General features: G+C 49.1%; 1 protein-coding gene across 1 annotated transcript; it reads right to left on the bottom strand.

Moving 5' to 3' along the window:
- Positions 1-1026: 1026 nt before the first annotated feature.
- CLEC3B (C-type lectin domain family 3 member B) lies at positions 1027-8459 on the bottom strand. Its single transcript, XM_061464501.1, has 3 exons — positions 8064-8459; positions 4546-4641; positions 1027-2943 (listed from the first exon to the last, which is right to left on the bottom strand). Exons 1-3 carry the CDS (start codon positions 8167-8169, stop codon positions 2543-2545), a joined length of 603 nt encoding a protein of 200 aa, XP_061320485.1. The 5' UTR covers positions 8170-8459; the 3' UTR covers positions 1027-2542.
- Between the last annotated feature and the right edge of the window lie 6290 nt (positions 8460-14749).

The following is a 14749-nucleotide window of genomic DNA, read 5'->3' as shown; positions in this document are numbered from 1 at the left end:
ACCATCTAGTATGGTTGGTTGGTGAGCATTTTATAGCTTATTCTTGCAGAGCAAATAAAAGGCAGCAAGCCTTAGATCTTCTTCCCTGATTTCTTTTCTTTGGATGAACAGAGAGTAAGTTTCCAAATATCTTAAACCAGCTGGCAACGCAGATGATTTCATGCCTATGTCTGATATCCCTGAAGACAATTCAGTGTTTTTCCTTCCCAGTGAAGGAAAGACTCAAAGACTCAAAACAAGCTTTTGGCTCGTGAGTCCTAAATTCTCACCCACTTTTGCCTATCTGGCCCTTTTACTGAAGCCCAAAGCAAGCTGGCTGCTAGCTGGGTGCTGAGGTGTGTTAACAGTGTGCTGCTGTGGCCCTTGCTCTGAGGGATGCTTCAGAAAGGAATTATTGATGGTAAACCACAGCAATGACCTACAGCAAAGAGCCTTGGAAACCTTCTGGATTAGGGTCCAGATTAAAGTTTGGCAAAGGGCTGACCTCTTGTGCAAAACAGACCTAATTCCATGTGCAGTTCTGCAGCACTTGAACTGTCCCAGCCTGCTTTGGAGCACTGCCCTCCTCATGTATGGTCTCTCCCCTGCAGGATGCTGAGGAGGAGGATGAGGAGGGGTAAGCCATCACCACCTTAGGGAGGGAAGGAGTGGGATACTCTGCTTGTTGTGGAGGAGGTGGGACGCAGCCTGGGACCCAAGATGCCACCTCCCCCAGCACTGCTACCACTGCCAAGCAGGGGTGAGGGAAGGCCCTTATGGGGTGGCTTGTATTTCAGTATGAAATTCCCCAACAGCAAAGGGAGAGGAGGTAGGGAATCTTATTTTCCTATGTGTATCCCCTACGTATGGCATGTGACGAGGATGGTAACAGTGAAGTGGGGTTATCCTACGAACCATCTCACAGGGGAGGAGGCTCTCACTTTCTGCTTTCCCCCTCTGCCTTCGATATCTCCGACCTCCTGACAGATCCCTGGAGCTGCTCTGAAGGGAAATGCAAGGAGAAAAAAGCATTCCAACCACACTGACTCAACTCCATTCCTTCAGCAAGCTCTATATGTATCTTTATTTTATAGTCATTCAAACAGCGGAGAGGTTGGCAATAGTGACAGCCTTGGAAGTGTGCACTCTGCGTTTGTGTGTCTGTTCTGATCCCTCCAGCTTGGCTCCCACTTGATGTCTTGGAAGACCCACCATCGAGCTGCTTTTACACAAAGCAGCAAATGGAAATACCTCTCCCATGGGCTCCCCAAAAGCATCATGCCTCAACACCCCCAGCTTGGACTGGAGGGGTAATACCAAGCACAGGACTGCAAAGAACCACTGCTGCCTTCCAGCCAACAGCCCTCAAAGCTTCATTACACTGCTGGGGTAGCCTTCACCTCTTTCCCATCATTGCTGGTTCTTTGGTTTTTATTGTCTTTAACCTTCTTCTCAGCAAAAAATTGCCTTCAGATTTATATTTGCTAAGGACTGTGCATGGCCCAACGAAGACTGGAATATTTCAGCTGGGTTTCCATCACTTAAAGGGGTCAGATGATTCCTAAAGCTGGTAAAGCAAGTTGTCTTGGAGTTTGTTTTCAATACACAGTTGTTTTTCATAAGGCAGAGTATTCCCTAATAGCATTAAGTTTCTGTTATTTACGTAATGCTTTCATCTTCCATTTCCATTAATATATTTGACTGACTATGCTGCAAGTCATCACTGCTTCCCCCATGGTGCTGGAGCGTAAATAAAGCTTCCAATGGGTTTTTTTTAAGGATCTGGCAGTGGGTCTCGCTCTCCCATGGGAATCAGTGAAACTGGCTTCTGGCTGATGAGAAAAGGACCAGGAAAGCAGGGAATGCTTCTGGAAAGGACACCCACCTTCTCACTAAGTCAATGTCTGGTAAGTAATGAATGAATTAGTGGTACCATGCCTGGTACTTGCTATTTCAGTCATGCACATAACTGGACTAGTCAGACGACCCATTGAGCAGCTGCTACTCAGCCGATAAGCCCAATTGTATCTCTCAATGCAAAACAGGAGTAACTCCCTCTGCTTGTTAAGACAGGACCTCCATCCCCAGGAGCCTGAATTGTGGCACTGTGAGGAGGAACACGGAGCTCCCACGGGTTTCTGCCAGGGCTTATGGGGAACCAAACCAAGAGAAGAAGGCAGGAACTAGCCATGCTGGTGTCCCAACAAAGCTCAGCAAGATGGGAAAAAGTGATAGCTGTGGCTGGTTGCTGGACTGCTGCACTGGTTCTTTGCCAAAGCAACCAAGCCTCTATAGTCCTAATAAATTCCCTGTGTAAAAAAATATATCTATAGATTGTGCCTTAGGAAGAACGCTGCAGCTGCTAACGGGGCTGGATGTGGCCAAGTGAAATGCTCTAACGCTCTCTAATGCCACATGGAGCTGTGACAACTCTCTTTGCAAAGAGTGGCTCTACTCAAACCTGTGTGCGCACAAACATAGATGTACACACACACACACACACACATACCTACAGCTTTATAATCCCAGGGGGAAGACCTGTGTTGTGGGGGGACCCCCGCAGCTACACGATCATGAACTGGCAGACATAGGGCAGCTGCTCTTTGCACCTCTTGTCGAACCACTTCCCGATGGCAGCTCCCGACAAGGCCGCGCAGTTTTCCAGCTTGCCGCCGTCGGGCTGGGTGGTGATTTCAGTCTCCCAGTTCTTGTAGCGGATGGGGCCACCCGTCATGTCGACCCACTTGCCCTCCACGGCCATGTCGTTGAGGCCCAGCCAGATCTCGGCCTCGGAGCCGATGCTCTTGCGCATGTAGTCGTAGAGCGCATCGTTCTCCTCGCCGCCCTGCGGGGTGCTGAGCGTGCCGCCCTGCGAGATGCAGTTCTCGCTGGCCTCGTGGTAGGTCTTGGTCTCCGGGAATGCAAGGAAGCATTTTAGGTGGATTTTGGTGCCTTTCAGGCAAACTGAGAGGTCATGGCACAAACAGCAAAAAAGAAGACAGAAAAGGGAATTGGGGTTAAAACCAGTGCAGGGAAGAGGCAGCAGCATCGAATGCAGTGGCCAGACTACAGAGCTCATTTCTTAGGCTGCGCAGTGACCCTTGGCAGCACAGAGCCCCAGGGCCCTGTTGCTTCTTTGCAGGACACAGCTACCAGAGATGAGGCTCTTCATCAGGGACTATAGTGACAGCACAAGGGGTGATGGGTTCAAACTGAAACAGGGGGAGTTCAGGTTAGATCTAAGGCAGAAGTTCTTCCCTGTGAGGATGCTGAGGCGCTGGCACAGGGTGCCCAGAGAAGCTGTGGCTGCTCCATCCCTGGCAGTGTTCAAGGCCAGGCTGGATGGGGCTTGGAGCAACCTGCTCTAGTGGAAGGTGTCCCTGTCCGTTTCAGGGGGTTGGAACTGGGTGAGCTTTAAGGTCCCTTCCAACCCAAACCAGTCTGGGATTCTGTGATTCTATGAACTGTTGGGGATGTGCCCTCCCTGTCTGCAAACCACTGGGATAAATAGAACTTGAGGTGCCCCTTCCACCCTCCTGGGCTCTGCCAGAGCAGAGGCACAGCCTGGTCCTCCTGCCCTGGCCATGGTCCTCCCCAGCTTTCTCTGATGTGTTTGTTGGATGCATGGTGTGTGATGGGTGCTGCTGAGGGTTTGGGGAACAAGTCTGTAATGCCAGTTACATCACCTTAAGTAGGCAAGATGAAGAAAGTGTCTTTTTCAATAAGCTTTGCTCAGCAGCATTGTGCTTGCATCGCTTGAGGCCTTCAGAGGGAATTTCTGCTTGCCTCTGACTTTACTGTTAGGGGTAACAATTTGTTTTGCTTTTCTTTCAAGCTCTAAACCTTGGCAGTGCAAGGTACTGTGGCCAAACAAGAACTAATCAGAGCCACCCATTAATATCCAAACTGACTTCATCTTAACGAATATGAGCTCGGAACTAAAGCCTTGATTTTGCTTGTGTTGCTTTTCTTTAAAGGAGAAAATTCTCCTTAACTTGCATTTTCATCTCATTTCTGTTTTGTGCTCTGCAAGTCCTTCTCCTACTGATGTCAGTGGTGTTCATAGAAAGCAGCTGTGGAGCATGGCTGGAAGATGGACATTCTGGGACTCTCCTCTGTACATGTTCAATGAAGCACAGGGGGATTGAGCTCCAGTGAGCAATACCTTGGTATATATAAGAGACCAGGTCACCATTGCACTGGAGTCAGACAAAAAAGCAAGCTACATTTGACTAAAGCACAGACTAATCCATTACTCATCCCTCTAACTCATAAAAGAAAATGAACACCTAGATTAGTGTCATCGGAGTGCCACAGCTTTACAAATGGTAAGCTCTAGAACATCAAGAGGGGGGACTACATGCCATTAACTGCCTGAGGGGTTTCATCTGCCTGGAGAAATTGCATTTTGATACCCCAACGTCTCCCTGTGATGGACTCCATGTCCATCTTCACATCTTGGGTGTCTGGGCATCTCTTGTCAGAATGTGTGGAGTAATTGTAGCCACCTTATAAGCAGCTCCTCTCTCGAAGCAAAAGCCATGCCTTCTTCAGCAAGTCCTTTACCTGTCTGGAGAGCTTGCTTTTCCTTCAGTAGAGCAACCTCCTGAGAGATGTTGTCAATCATGGCCTTCAGGTCTTCAATCATTTTGAGGCTCACATCTGGTGGGGAAATCAAGGGAGGAACATAAATATTGGTCGCATGCCCAGGGGAGCACCAAAGCTGTTCCTATCATCACCACCTTCTCTGCCTGCAGAGAACGACAAACAAAAGGAATCCACACTGTCAACACCCAGGTCCCCTTGCACATCCATCAGAGGGATCTTCACGTGCTCTCTAGCCTGGTTCCACCATCAACCCAGTATTCCCAGTTTGGGTTTCAGGGCTTTGCACGCCATGGAGCTTCCTACCACAGAGGTGTTCCTTAGGCTGCTGCTGTGGTGGTGGTGGGGGCACACACACGAGCATCACAAGGTGCAGGCTCATCTCTGGAGCTCCTGTGTATGGCACTTGCCTGGGGTGCTGACCTAATGGTGCTGCCACGTGTGCATCTTTTGTGGGGAACTTAAAGCTGATGATGAACAGCTCCTTGGCCAGCTGCAGCCTGCTAAAGCCCATGTCTTGCTAGGTATGTTGCCTTTGCAGTGGACCTAAGCAGCTATTAATCACTACTTGGATTTTTCCTGTCTAGGAGCAAAAGGTGGTGGGACAGCAGATGTTGAGGCAGAGGCACCAAGCCAGGCAAGTGGGGAAGCAGCTTGGATGGTGACCAAACCTACCAGCTCGAAGACTACATGGGTATGAAAAGCCAGACACATCAGGAGGAGGGCATTGAGCTGCTTTACTTATTGCTTCATTAACTTCAATAGGTTCACTTAACACTGAGGCACTAGTTATTATTCTTCTGCCTTTGATGAAAACACTGTGGGAAACAGCTGATTAAAACTATTTGTTGTGGTTTTTTTTCTCATACAAACCTGTCTTGCAGCAGAACAAATGCCACTTTTAGGTTTAAGTAACATCCAAGGGCCACAGCAGGACACTGCCAAAGAATCTTGCTCTTTATGTTGTTCCAGCTGGGTTTGCTGGTGGGTTCCCATCAAGGTGACACATCTCCTTGGTAACACACCCATATATATATATATATATATATATACACACACCCATATGTATTATACCACCTCGTGTCCAAATCCTGGGCCACAAGATGCTCCTACAGCAGCACGTTCAGCAGGACATCACAGGGAGACTGGTGAATTTGCACTCCAGCTACAAAGGAGCACTGTGGCTACATCAACAGACACCGAGTTCCCTATTTTATTGCCAGAGGGTTTTGTTCTCTGCCCTCTCATTTCCTTGAGGCTCTCCTCCCTGAAGCAAGGCTATTTACAGCTTGGGTCTGTGGAAGGTGTCCCTGCCCATGGCAAGGGGTTGGAACTGGATGAGCTTTAAGGTCCCTTCAACCCAAACCAGTCTGGGATTCTATGATTTTCAGGGAAGAGCACCCACTACAAGGTTACACCAAAATTCTGGGCAGCATCAGGAGTGGAGCCCAAATCGGTCCCTATCCACTGATTTAAGCATCCAGACTCCCAATTTCCATCTCCATTTACCTTCAAAACACATGTGAGAGCTACACAGAGATGTTCCCTCCTTGTGTCCCCAGCACCTCACTGCAGCTCAGACCAAGGCCTGTGCCCCCATGTGGAGGGGTGCCATTGCCCACCTCCCCTGGGCACCCTTGTGGGCAAGTCCCACTTGCCCCCCAAGACACTGGGGTTCAGGGGTTGTTTCCTGAATCACTGCACCTGGAGAAATCACTGGGGAGCAATTTAAGGGGGACCCCCCCCCAACCAGCAGGCCAAGTGAATGTGCTGTATCAGCGTTTTCTACATGCTATGGTTTGGCTTTTTCGTGTTGAAACAGCAGCATTTTCGTCCTGAAGCAGATCCAAATGTAAGCAATAATTACCAAAAAAAGAAAAGAAGAAGAAAAAAGGAAAAATGCAGATAAAGAAATGAAAAGCTTGGCTTGAATCAGCGTTTTCTAACATTTATGGTTTGGCTGCACAGATTAAAAAGAAAGGAAACCAGCCAAACACCCCAACCCTCCAGTGGCTTCACCCTGCCTGAACCTCCCTGGGAAAGAGCAAGGGGTGAGCTGGGATAGGATCATCCTCACCCCTGCAGCGGGTGGGCATCTGCAGGCTTGGATGTGGCAAGTGGATGGAGACAAAGAGGAGCCTTACAGGGGAGTTTTAGCCCTTTCCTCCCTCTTATCCCACCCCCTGGCATGGGCAAAAGTCCGAAGAATGTTAGCCAAGGGTCGCTGGAAGTTTCCAGTAAAGGCAGTGCAGCTGATGTGGCTGCCCAAAACATGCCAAGTTGTTGGGTGTTTTCCTTTTCCCCACAGAAAACTTGACTTTGAAAAGGAGCTCTGAAGCTCCCACTAAAAGCTGCCAGCAGAGGACTGGATTTTCGGGACAGCCCCTGCAAATGGTTTTAAATCAGAGCCCGATTTTCCTGTCAAAAAGGTGATTTTTCTCCCACCTTCTTGTCACCAGGGAGAAAACCAGGACTTCTCTAAGTAATCTATCTCTCTCCTGGTGCCTCCAGTGAGTTCCATGCACTTTTGTGCCCAGTATGAACCCACAGGGGTATTTTTTGCTCTAGAGAACAACCACAGACTAAAGATCTAGAATAAGCAGCTATGCCATGATTCCCTAGAGAAATCTAATGGGAGAGAAAGGAAAAACTTCTCAAGGATCCAAGAGCTATGATGAAAACAGCCCCTGGGTGAGCAGAGAGCAGCCAGGCCAAGCAAATTCCTGGGATGCTTCTCCCTTGCTCCCTGCTTCGTTCCAAGCAGGAAAGCGCTTGCCAGAAGTGGTCCAACTCAGACACATCAGGCAGGTTCTCACGCCACTGGGATGGACACAGGCTGCTTCCTTACCTGCCTTCTAGGATTCATATGCATTGAGCTGGAAGGAGGAAGGGTGGGACAGTGGCAAAAGAGGAGAGGAGAAGGAAAAACCAAACATACAAGGGAAAAGAAAACTTCAGCATCTTTTCATGTCTGTTGCCCTCTGGTAAGCTTGAGAGGTTGGAGCTTGTGTACGGCTTGACATGCACCAGGGGTAAGCGTTTAAAAACCAAGATCCATGTTGCTGTTTAAGGGATTCTGTATGATCTGCCTACTCCTGTCTCCAAACCTACAACAGTTTTCTGTCATCTGCCACTTGGTTCTGAAAACAAATGAATGAGGGTTAGGGGGTGTAGAAATGGAGAGTTTAATAGAGGACAAGTTTGGGGAGAAGCACAGTTAACATGGAAAAGGTGTTGCCCTCTGAAATTCAGACCAAGCCGTCCCACCACTTATTTAAGGGAGGAACTCACCCAAAATATTTCACTGTTACAGAAGAGCTTCACAATCATTCGACAGGGGGGAAAAATAACTGTTAGGGTTTTAGCTGCTTACTTGAAAGCTTCATTAAAGCACTGTCAAATCCCCAAACACCGGAGCCAACAGCATCCCCCCAAGCCCCGCAAGGTTTCCCACAGGGCACATGCCAAAGCTCCTTTACCTTTCTTGGAAGCTGCTGGTTTCTGCCGGGCTTTCCCGTTTTGCTGGCTGGAGATGTGGGCAAGGGAGAGGAGGCAGAGGAGCAGGCAGGCTCCCCGCAGCGCCATGCCGAGCAGGGCTGCAGTGGCTCTGCTCTGCCCTCACACAGCCGGCTTGGATCCCAAAGCACTGTCCCAGAGAGCCGCCCGCTGAGCTCCAGCCAGAGGCAGCCTCCCGGCCCCGGGGGGGGGGCTCAGCGGCTCCAGCCAAGGCTGGGAACATCCCAGAGGGGTTGTGTTTCTCTAGCACATTGCTCGGGTTTGCTTAGAAATAAAAGGGAATGAATACACTGAGAGTCTGCTAAGCTAAACATAAAGAAAGGCTGGGTGGAAGTAGAGCTGGAATGATTTCCTATGGCTTTTCAGTGAAATAGAATGAGTTTGGGAATTGGAGTCACCATCCCTGGAAGTGCTCACAAACTATATAAATGAGGCCCTCAGTGACATGGGTTAGTGGTGGCCTTGGCAGTGATAAGGGTCATGATCTTAAGGGTCTCTTCTGACCTGGTCGAGTCTATGATTCTATGCGTCACAACATGAAGTGTGAAATGGTGTTTGGGTGGCCAAGGAGCAGAGAGGGGCCCAGGCAGCCTTGCAAGGGATGCTGCCTGCAAGGGATGCTGCCTGAAAGGGATGCTCCCAGTGTAACAGGGGCAGAGGCAGCACATAGGAGGATGCAAGGCCCTGCATGGAGATTCCCAGTTTAACCCCACTGCAAGGGGCTGCTTTGGTCCCCCCAGCCTGTGTGCAGCCACAGGGAGAGCAGAATGGGGAGAACGGGTTCCACAAAAAGCCACTGTCCCTGAGGCCACCTTGCAGGGTCCCAGCATGACTTCTTGAAGCAGTTGGGCTGTGCTGAGCAGCCCTGCAGACTAAACCAAGACCTCTGCCTGATAGTTTTGGGTGCTACAGCACAAGCAGGTGAGTCTTTCCTGCACGAGGAACAGGAACAATCCGAGCAAGTGGAGGAAAATTCATGAAGAGAAAAGAGGAGGGGGGGGGAAATGGGCATTTGGGAGAACAAAGTGCTCTGGATATTGGCCATTAACCTTAAATCTTTCCTGAATAGCTATGGCAAGATGCCACCCAGCACAAGGTGAACCACTGAAGTCCCAGGAGCATAAAAGGTCTGAGATAAACAGGGGTGTAGCTGGAAAAAGAACTGCTGTTGATTTAGTTTGGCCACAGCTGTGTTATCCTGCCTTGCACTTCTGCTGAATAAGGAAAACCTTGCCCTTATATCCCATCTGAATAGAGCTCCCTTGCATTCACAACCCAAACTCAAGAAGCCAAGAAGGAATGGGTTTTTCACTCCCCTTCACCACACATACCCAAACCCACTCAGATGTAGGCCAGAGGATATGTATTTTGAGGATTTACTGTTCTCCTGCCTGGACTATCCCCAAATGGGATGGAGCTCAAAGAGATGCCAAACACCTACATACATGTTCCCTTCTCCTGACATTTAAGTAGCATTTACCTATCCAAAGTACTTTTGGTAAATCAGCACCTCCCAGTTTTCCTTGGCTCCAGATCTGCTCGCCTGCCTTTGCTTTGATTCATGCCCTGCCACACTGGGGACAAAACCAAAAAGCTCTTTTTGCTGCTGTGTGTGAAATGGATGGATCTGGCATGGAGTCTGACAGCAATCCCTAACCACAGGTTTCTGGGTAGCTGGGATTCTCCAAGACATTGCATTTCTTCAGTTCCCCAGCTGAAATGAGGAGAGCAGCTTTCCATTAATACCTTAGGACAGGTCTGCAACCAAGGGGCCTCTCCCTGTGCCAGCCAGCAGGTCCTGTGCTAATTCCACCATCACTTTTCTTGAAAAGGAGAAAAATGGAAAGAAGCAGACTCAAAACACCCGTCTCTGGCTGTAACCCCTATTTGCAGGGGGCTTTGCTCCAGTTCTGCCCTATGTAGATTGAAAATAAATCCTTCACATTATAAAAGTTCATAAACCCCTGCAAATGCACCCTGCAAATGAAGTGTTGCTGCAATCAGCCCTGAACAGGGATGCTACAGGGTATGGCCACCTGAACCCTGACTGGTTTGTGTTGGAAGGCACCTTAAAGCTCAACCAGTTCCAACCCCCTGCCACGGGCAGGGACACCTTCCACTAGAGCAGCTTGCTCCAAGCCCCAGCCTTGAACACTGCCAGGGATGGGGCAGCCACAGCTTCTCTGGACACCCTGTGCCAGCGCCTCAGCACCCTCACAGGGAAGAACTTCTGCCTTAGATCTAACCTGAACTTCCCCTGTTTCAGTTTGAACCCATTATCCATAGCCAGCCCATCCCCTGCCTGGGCTCCTGCTGAAGCCTGAGGCTGCAGTTCCAGTTAAATAATGGGGTCTCAGAGGTCCTTTGTAATGTGGCTTTTTGATCAGACATCATGCTTTTGAGGTCCTGATGATTCACACTTCTTGATTCACGGCTGGAGGGCTCATTAGGCACACACAGCCCATCAGCGAGAAACAGCAGGCACAGGGGGAAAGAGAGCAACAGCTAATTCATGGAAGGGTTAATGGGAAGCAGAAAGACTGTAATTACACGAAGCAACCAGGGGTTTGTCCATGATTGTTTTAAATCTGGCCAATTACAGATTCTACTTCCCCATAAAAGCACTTTACCCCCTGGTTTCAAGCCTGGTCTCCTGCTCAGATAGAGCGTAGCTCCTGCTAGCTGTAAAGAAACTAATTCAAGATGAAGAGGGCAGAAGAACCTATACCTATGGAAACTGCCCCAAGGCCTTTACGTGGCTTTGGGAAACCCATAAGTAGGCTGTGATGCTGAGTTTGGAAGGCTTTCAGCTAGCAAAACAGTGGCTGGAATAAGCCCACAAAAGGAAGCTGGATGCTCCTGGCAGTAATGCAGACCTGTGATTTTATGCCCAGCTAGGCAAGGAAATGGGCAGGGAGATCAGAAGCTGTTTTGATTCAGCTCCTAGGAAATAAGCAGGTATTGCCAAGCCAAGAAATGAGGCAGTGCCGCCGCACAATGGCTGGAAAGTGGAAGGGTGGGCTAGAAAACAGCATTCACACAGTTAATTATCAAGATCAGCAGTTACCAGAGGTGGCTTTTCAGGGCTCAGTTACTAGTTCAAAGGCAGGCCATCACAATGGTGAATGGTGTCTCCTCTTTGTCTGCAGCCCCCCTCCTCTAGGGAGGCTCCAGCCTTCCTCACTGGTAACAACAACAGGAGAGCAAAGGGAGACCCCAAACCATAGCATCACAGAGTCATGGAACCAACCAGGTTGGAAAAGCCCTTCAAGCTCACCCAGTCCAACCATTCCCCATCACTGCCAAGGCCACCACTAACCCATGGCACTGAGGCCTTGTCTCCACGCTGTGTGAACACTTGCAGGGATGGTGATTGCAGCCCTGCCCTGGGCAGCCTGTTTCAATGCCTGAGCACCCTCTGGGGAAGGAATCCTTCCTCATCTCCATCTAAACCTCTTTCCATGTGGGACTGTGCAGCTTGGTGGTTTGACCCATGGCTGGGGCAGCATTCTGGGTTTCATTCCTCTGCTGCCTTGACCAAATCTGCTCTGCAGGAGGAGGATCTGTCTCTCAGCCACATCACAGTAACTTCAAAGAAGAATAGGAGAGAAAGGGAGTGGACAATAAAATACATGCTGTGAGGAAGTGGGGTGAGCAGAAGAAAACCTCTGATATTAATTAGCTGCTGCCCAAACTCGTGCTGGCATCGTTCCTGCTTTCCACCAGCATAAACAACAACACGACAGGTTAAAATGGAAAAAGGCAAATCTGTGGATCATTGTTTTTGAGGCCAATGGAGAAGAAATGCAATAATAGCTCAGGAAAGGGTGGTTTTCCTAAGCACAATGATAGGGAAAACCAAAGAGTCAGCACTTTGCCAAAACGTTATCCTCAGCACCAACATCAGGAAACTGGCTCTGAGCCTAAGGAAGGAGCATTCCAATCACATCCCACTACAAGCATGCCTCACATCCCTACCCCATATTCACCCAGGGTCCCAGCACAGAAGGATCTGTGCTATCAGAGACCCTCAGGCCTTAAACCTGACCCAAAAGTAGAGAACTTGAGTTCAAATGCTATCAGCTGCTCAAAATCTTCTCTTTTCCAAAAGGAGCTGCACTGAAGGACTCACCCCTCCCTTCTGTTCACAGCATGCATGTGGGTTAGGGGTATATCCATCTGTCTTCACTGTCTTGCTTTTCTGCCCGTCATCCATGTTCCAAAGCCCAACCAGCCAAAGGAAAACAGAAGGCAAGCATCTAAATCTAACACCATAACTCTGGAGACAATCCTAATTGTGCAGGTTTGCTGAGCAGGCTGCACAAAATCCATCTTGGCATCAGCTCAAGGGAAGTCATGGTTGAAATTAAAGTCAGTATTTTAGGCAAGCAGATGGTGGTTTTGCCAGTTTACAATCTTGTTGCGTGTTGTTCTCACCTTTGAGTGACTGGTTTGCTTTCATAGGGCTATGGATGCTGAATTGAGGATTATGAAAGAATTTCAATGTCAGCGTCATGAATTCTTTCATTTTTGTAATTTAGAGAAACCTTTGCATGATCAGACAGCAGAAAGAAAGCAATCCATGCCTTGAAAAGCCTCATCAGATTAAAGTTGGTCTCTCTCTAAGGGGAAAAAGAGAGGTAGGGCTTAAATCATGACTTTTCAACCCGTAGGTTTCTATGGAAATATCAAAACTTACCAAAACACAGCGAGAACATGTAGTGAGAGAGCTCCTCTGGAAGGGAGGTCCTGCAGGCTGGTGGCTCCAACACCCAAGCACAAACTGGCTTGGCTGCAGTCTCCTCCATGCTGTCTCGCTGCACACCATCTCTGTACATCAGCAAACAGCTGAGGCTTCATTTCCTTTCTTCCTCTCTGAAGGTATCAGCTTAGGGCCACAGGAACTATGATTTTCTCAAGTCTGAATCGGGGAGATCAAATCTCACCTACAAACAGTGTGACGTGAAAATTCAGGTGTGCCTGTGCTGCTGTTCTTATCCTCATCTTGAGAACAGGAGAGCAAGAGATGTTCAAAGAGCCTGGAAGATAGCCACAGCCTTATTAAAGTGTTCCAGTTGATGAAACTGAGGTTGAAGCCATCACCAAGGAGTCATTAACAGCAGTATGTCAGAGATCCTAAAAACGTCTTAGTTTTAACTTGGATCAGCTGCATTTCTGGCTGTATGGTAACAGAGGCACCACAGTCTCTCTGTGGGGAGATGGGTACCAAAGTGCCCTGCTATGGCCAAGCACTATCACTGGGAGTTAGGGACTCCACCAAAGGTAAAGGAATGAGGGACCAGGCATTTAAAGCCCCAGCCTGAAACCAGCCCCTGGCAGCTGCATCCGCATTTGTCCTTGGAAGGAATAGCTGCAGGGAGCGCAAACAGGCAGCAGTGTCCTAGGAGACAAGGGGTTAGAGAGCAGGGGGAAACAGCACAGAGGCTGAAGAGCTTTAGTCCCAGTTGCAGACCTGCTCTTGCACTTTGCTCAAGCACGTGGAGCCTCTGGGGTGAGGGCTGGAGCACTCTGTTCTCACCAGTCACAGCCACTTCTTCCTCCCTCTGGGTGTCAGTGGCTGCTTACTGCAGGCAAAGTAAATCAGTGCTACAGCAGGGCTGAAGAATATCCTGCTGCTGAGGAGGGAAGTGGCACCTACTGGAGTTTAAAAGAAAAGCTGGAGGCAATCATAACAGAAGGTGGTTAAGTCCCAGTTAATTCCTGTTTAGAGAGAAAAGGCAGAAACTCTGTATTGCCTATGTTGAATCAAGGTGCTAAGTCCCTTGAAGACTTGCACACTCCCAATGGGTTTAAAATTAAACGGGAAGTTCAGGTTAGATCTAAGGCAGAAGCTCTTCCCTGTGAGGGTGCTGAGGTGCTGGCACAGGGTACCCACAGAAGCTGTGGCTGCCCCATCTCTGGCAGTGTTCAAGGCCAGGTTGGACCAGGCTTGGAGCAACCTGGTCTGATGTGAGGTGTCCCTGCCTCTAGCAGGCGCCTGGAACTGGATGGATGAGCTTTAAGGCCCTTTCCAACCCAAACCATTCTATGATTCTATGAGCAAGCTTGTCTTTACAACAGGCTGTGCTGAAGCAGGTTTTCATAAAGCCTGACTGCAGGTGGCATAGTACCTCCTCCCCATTGCCTCCACTCCCACCCCCAGGGCAGAACAAGCTCCCTTCTCTTCCCCAAACCACACAGCTGCAAGGTTGAACCACTACTGTAGGTGCAAAACACTGGCTGATGGGATCCTTGCACTTGGTAAACCTGCTTTACATCACCCTGAGTGTAAACACAGATCTGGAGGAACATGAGTACAAACCAGCCAGATCCAGCCCTGCTCCAAGGGACGTGCCCCTGTCAAACAGACCTTTCAGCTGGGATACACAGGGGAAGACAAAAAACCCAAACAGGTAAATTGCAGCTGGGTGCTTTTCAGGCAACACAAGCAGAAGGCTAGCAGGAGTTGCTAGATTTCACATCTCTAGTACACAGCCCTCAGCCTCTTGACACTCCCAGCAGAAGCAATTAATTTCTGGGACAAACAGAGAGCTATCCTGCTCCGCAGATGTTTCCTCTTAGTTGCACTGGACTCGAGTCAATGAAAACGTGGCAATATCTGCACAGCAACACATGGAACTTTCCACCA

This window comes from Pezoporus flaviventris, unplaced genomic scaffold (genome assembly GCF_033815535.1).
Source record: "Pezoporus flaviventris isolate CSIRO_AGI_PZ_B2104156 unplaced genomic scaffold, CSIRO_AGI_Pfla_v1 ptg000037l, whole genome shotgun sequence".
In the NCBI taxonomy this organism is placed as follows: Eukaryota; Metazoa; Chordata; class Aves; order Psittaciformes; family Psittacidae; genus Pezoporus; species Pezoporus flaviventris.
This window is presented reverse-complemented; position numbering and strand designations above follow the sequence as displayed.